The sequence below is a fragment of the Lactuca saligna genome, chromosome 6 (assembly GCF_052625555.1).
Source record: "Lactuca saligna cultivar CGN05327 chromosome 6, ASM5262555v1, whole genome shotgun sequence".
Classification (NCBI taxonomy): domain Eukaryota; kingdom Viridiplantae; phylum Streptophyta; class Magnoliopsida; order Asterales; family Asteraceae; genus Lactuca; species Lactuca saligna.
In genome coordinates, this window is record NC_136422.1 from 142347850 (window position 1) to 142354026 (window position 6177).

Consider the following 6177-nt stretch of genomic DNA (forward strand, 5'->3'; position numbering starts at 1 on the left):
ATCATCTGGAAAGTCTCCTTTTAAAAAGGATTTGGCTCTGGTTAAATGATACTACTAAAATGTTTTTTGAAACTGTATTTTTCACAATTTGATGGCTTGTCTACTTTGAACTCGATTGTTTTTTATTTCTTTTTCATTTAAGGACTTTTGGGCTACTTTAGTTACTTAATATTTCTTATGGAGTAGTAATAAATTCAAGGGTAGAGAAATTAGTTTGGTGGATTGGCTTTATAAGCGAATGTTAGTTTTTTTGATCCTTTGTTTTTCTGATTCTTTTTTTCGTTTTCTGTTTAGTTCATTGCTAGCGTTTTCTTAATAAAGTTTATGTTGTTAAAAAAAACTATATATCTAGCAAATTTATGAATCCATAACTTTTTTGTTTTGCCGTTAAAAAAAATAATAATAAATAAATAACGTTTATTTTATTAGAAAAAAAAAAAAAGTTATTCTATCTTTCGTACTTTTTCTCATATGTATACAAGACACGTATTATTTTCTTCCAATATGTTTCATACATGTGAACAATATATATAAATGAAAAATATAAAAGCAAGCTATTGTATTTTATATTGTTGAACTATAATCTAATTCATTTTCTTTTGTTTACAAGATTATTTGTCTAAACTAAAATAAAGAAGGAAATACAAAATATAGATTTAGGACAACGTTAATAAAATCATCATTTTTTTCAAATAAGTCCACAAACAATATTCTCGAACAAAATAATTGATTAGCCATATAAAACATAAAACATATAAATATATATGTGTATATTTTACCATTATTACTAATTGCTTTTGCATGTTACACATGAGTGACACCATAATCAAGATTGTGTCATTTTAAGTTGGTTAGTTGGACTATAATCGCTTTCTATATTTTTATCATATTATAGTTGAGATATCACAAAAAATACTAATTAAATGATAAGTAAAAGTCTGAGTTAAAAATTTATAATTGTGACTGATATTTATAATGTTTTATTTCTTAATGTTGTTGTGTTTTATGCAACAACTCAAACGGTATATAACTATAGTTTATGACTTATAATTTGTAAAACATTGATGTCACTTGTGCAAACTAGTAGCAAAATATACATGTTTATATGTTCAATAAGTGTAGAGATTTTTTTGTGTTAAAAAGAATTAAGATCTATTTGTAAAAAAGATAAATATATATATATATATATATATATATATATATATATATATATATATATATATATATATATATATATATATATATATATATATATATATATAATAAACTATTGAGATTAAAATGCTATAAAATGAGTTCAATTTGTAGACTAATAATCACCTTCAAAAACAAATATTTTCAAACTATCAGGGAAGTAAACTGACAATCTTTATACCTAGATGGTTGAATATGAAAATAAGCAATGGAGGCAAGTTTAAAATTTTCAATTGCAAAGTTGCTTTTTTGCTCCCTTCAATGATGCTAGGATTTTAGGACCGTAAAACTTGTTAAAATAACAATTACCCTTGTGGTTCGTGCAATATAAAAGCTTAGTTTCGTTAATTTATAAATCCAATATCCAAATATCACTTGGAGAAAGATCATAACTTGTATATTTAGTTGGAATTGCTTTAAGAACATTTGTGCTAGATATATTTCTATATATTATATGAGAACAAAGTAATATACTATAAACATTAAAATTTTAATCTAGTTATAAAGTACGAACACATCAATATAATGCAATTTTATATTTTAAAAAAATATTCTATAACTGTTCAATCCAACATAACCGAGTCCAATAAATTTACAAATACCTAAGATTTAAATTAGTTTCATTCCCCATTTTACAAATAGCTAATAAGATTTAAATAAAAACATCAAAGATTTAAGCAATATTCAACCATTCGAAGTATAAAGCTTGAAATTGATTGCGATATCGATGGCATAGACTTTTATAATAAAACAGAATAATCGGATGTTGTCACATCTTATACACAATCACTGCCTGCACTCTCTCTTTTAACTTGCTAGGTTGTCTTTTAGCAAGAAAAGAAAGAATAAGAAGTGTATGATTGGAACAAGAACAACATCAGAGGTAACAATTATCAGAGAAAAAATAAAAATAATCATATTCAGTTTAGGGATTAAGTTTTGGTTCTGTTTAGTTTTTATACATGTCCTTAAACTTGCATGTTGCAATGCTTTGTCTTTCATCATTTATGTGAAGCTTCTTTTGATTTTGTAATTAGGTTATTTCCTCATATGGGGACCAAATATATGAACGATATATGGAGGATGTTGCTTGTTGTTGGGGATGGTGTGTCCAAAGATGGATGATAGAGTACAGATGTTCAGAGACGTAACTAAAGTATACCAAGGTGGGTACTAGGACCCACCTAATTATCTTAATTGCAAATTTAATTATATTGCAAAAATTTAGAGGAACTACCTTAAATTTTTTGAAGTAACTACCTAATAATTTTTCACAAAAACAAAAATAGCATAATACCTAAACCAACTTATTATTTATCCAACAAAAATTAGTCCAATTCATTAAAATTAAATTAAACAAAATTAATAATAATGAACAAAAGCCCACAACTTAATTGTCGCCAACACTTTTGGCTTTTGTGCGTACGTGTTGCACGTTGATTCAATAGAACGACCAACTATGAAATTTTATCATGTGAAAAAGATTTATTCGAAAGTTTCGATTAAGATAACATTATCAATATATTTGAAGATATAAGCTTTAAATTTGCCAATGCAGACGTTGATTCAATAGAACGACCAACTAGTAGCGGGTCGGATACAATCCTAAAAATGATAATATTTTGACCCGACCCACTACTAGTATATTTAGTTTGTTATATGTTTCAGGGTTATTTAAATAAGAAACCACGTGGTTTTAAATTTTAAATTCATCAATGCAGATGTAGTTTTAGGTTCTAAATTCGCCACACTGTAGTTATATAGTGGTCGAAGATAAGGACGATGGACAAAACTATAGGCTTTTGATTGAGGATGAGGCTGGAGAAGATGTAGGTGGAGGCAATGTCGGTGGTGGGTAACCAATGTTTTTAAACAATGATGTAAGGAACGAGACATTAAACGATGAAGTAAAGAATATATATATGCATGACCCACATAATTCTATCGTAATAATGATAATAACAATTAAAAGAAAATATAACATGGTGGGAAATCTTTTCAATTTGGCATGTCTTAACGGAATAAATAAACGACAATTAAATGTAGGGACCAAATAAACAATATGTTTTTTGTTTTGGTTCTTCTAGACCAATAATGCAAATTTGAAATTTTTTGGACATATTTATAATGTTTTACAAACTACAAGGACCACTTTTACTAGTTTACTCAACTATTTGGGTTCGGCCGCACAGTCGCTACTGAGAATTTGAGAGACGACGCCGAGTCGCCGACACAAGTTCACAACTCTCTCTCTCTCTCTCTCTCTCTCTCTCTCTCTCCCCCCCGGTGAAATCGACAACCGTTGAAGCCTTCACCCTGCCGCCATCGACCATCGCTGCCGCCTGCCGCCGTAGACTGTCGTCATCATCTCCGACGACCTGATTTCATCTCCGGTAATACATTATAATTTTCTGATTTCTGATTTTGAGTTAATATCAGACGAGCAACTGTTAGGGTTTATTGAAAAGATACATATAGTAAACAAGACAATCCATGCCTTGTTCACTTACTGCTTTCAAGATTCAAAAGTAACAATCTAGCTTCCAACCATTTCATTGTGCTCATTAGGATCCAGTCCACCATAGTTACAGAAAACTACAGAGACATGGGCAAGAAAGGATCCACTGCAATTTCTGGACCTCAAATGTCAGTCACAATCAGAGAAGCTTCAACAGGGAAGAAACACACAAACGCTAAATCTTCATTAAAACTACAACATATAAAAAATCTTGCAATGTGGGCCACTCATGATGCATCTATACCTTCATTGGGTGCCTTTTTTGGTCATCATTTTGCAGCTTCTTCTGAGGCTTTGGCAACACCAGTTGATCCATCCTTGTTTACTTGTCAAAGGTACTCTCTTTTTCTCACGAAGGGCAATTTGGTCATATCTTGTGTGCTTAATGGAACCTGATGTAACCATTTGATTCTTGTGTAGATGTGAAACTATACTTCATCCTGGCTACAATTGTACAATCCGAATTGAAAAAAACAAGCAAAAAGCTCAACACAAAGGCAAGAAAGCTTCTCATTATCCTCAAAACAACATTGTCTACACTTGTCATTTTTGTATGCACAAAAATATGAAAAGAGGCACTCCAAGAAACACAAATCCACCAAAGCCCAAACCAAACACTATACTAGCTCCACCGGGGTCTACTGACAAGGGTAAAATGGGTATTTTAGTAAAAAAAGACTCTGATCCAGCAATTCCAACATTGACATTGTTGGAGTCCAAGAAGAAGAGGAACAGGTCAGGGGATAAGAAGAAAGTGGCATATGATTCAAATGAAGAAAAATCAGTGAATGCATCTACTAATAGAAAAAGAAGAAAATCTTGGACTAGTTTGAAGGAGATTGCTGAAAGTAATGACAATGATAATCGCCTCAAGTTGATGAACATAACAATCCCATTTTCAATGGAGTAAAGATTTTATTTTTTTTTATTTTTTTATGTTTAATTGATAATGATGTTTCGAATTACTATTTGGTCCATGATCGACATCTTTTTCCTCATTGATACATGTGCCACAAGTAATAGTTTGAGTCTCAATTCTTCTAGATCTAAGTTCCACTAGCTTATACAAATCAAACAAAACACAGCAAACAAGACAATAAACCAATATATATTGTTTTTTAAACTAAAACCAGAAAAACATAGTTTTGTTTATAGTAATATTTATTTTAAGCATGATTTGTGCTTACCAAATTATTCAAAATCTTGAATAATTATTTTGTTAAACTAGATGTAAAATATAACCCATAAATTAGATGTAAAATATAAGCCATAATGTAGTCAATGTTATAATCTTACAAACAAAATGGTTTTTGGAACAAGATATTTAAAGTAATTCAATCTTGCGTTGTGGGCCAAAGTTAAAGTAAGGTAGTTTCCTTTTTTCCTATGTTGGATTTAACTTGGCAATTTTGGATCAAAAGTGGCAATTTGTACAATGTATTTTTACAAGAAATTGCCAACTTTAATACAAAATTGACATGCAACATTCAATAGAAAAGTTAAAATCCAAGTGAATAACAACATAAGTTCATTTTTTAATTTAAAAAATATATATTCATGTAAAACAAGAGCACATTTTAATAGTTATTAATTACAGGACAAAATTTTATGCAATGTAGCCACATGTGAAACTTTGATAATGATTTGTATGCTTTTTTATAATCAATTATTTTACCTTTTACTAGGTTATGAGATAAATATAATCTTCTCTAATAAATTAAGATTGTTTTTTATATTTGTCAACTCTCATTCAATTTGTCAAATGAAATTTTATGGTTATTTTGAATTATTATTTTTTCACATGTCATTTTATGAGTTTTTCTAGTTTATTAAATTTCACATAATATTTTAATATAATACTTGCATTAAATGAATATCAATTTTATTAATAAACTTACCTTTTAATTTCAAAATTCTCAAAATTAATGTTTATTAGTTCTTTTAGTTATTTAAATTAGTATTTATTTAAATTTAAAAGATAAAAAATATTTCTATTATAATAATTCAATATTTTTCTTATTTTCTTATAAATTCAAAGTTTTCAAATATTTTGATTTTTATATTTAATTTTTGTTTAAATTAACCCATATAATACATGAGCCTTACACCTACTTATAAAATAAACAAAAAACTAAACTATGTCATTACTTACATAAAAAAAAAGATATATTATTTACAATACGATCTTTTTAGAATAACAAATCAGTTGTAATAAAAACAATTATCCAGAAGTTAGCCAAAAAAATAATAAAATATCAGGTTATTAATAGATTTTTAATCAAATCTGATCAGGAATATAATATGAATAGGAACTTGGATATTTTCGGATTATATATTCAATGCTTTCCAAACTTCGTAATTTTGAATCAATATGTTTGGTCTTACACGAAATCTAATTTGTGATAATCAAAGAACTACTATCATCATATTCTGGCATGATATGAGATACAAACCCAAAAATAGAA

General features: G+C 28.3%; 1 protein-coding gene across 1 annotated transcript; it reads left to right on the forward strand.

Moving 5' to 3' along the window:
• Window positions 1-3450: 3450 nt before the first annotated feature.
• LOC145003430 (RNase P Rpr2/Rpp21 subunit domain protein) lies at window positions 3451-4710 on the forward strand. The gene is made up of 3 exons (XM_078962551.1): window positions 3451-3587; window positions 3763-4047; window positions 4133-4710. The coding sequence occupies exons 2-3, from the start codon at window positions 3800-3802 to the stop codon at window positions 4620-4622; spliced, it is 738 nt and encodes a 245-aa protein (XP_078818677.1). The 5' UTR covers window positions 3451-3587; window positions 3763-3799; the 3' UTR covers window positions 4623-4710.
• Window positions 4711-6177: the final 1467 nt, after the last annotated feature.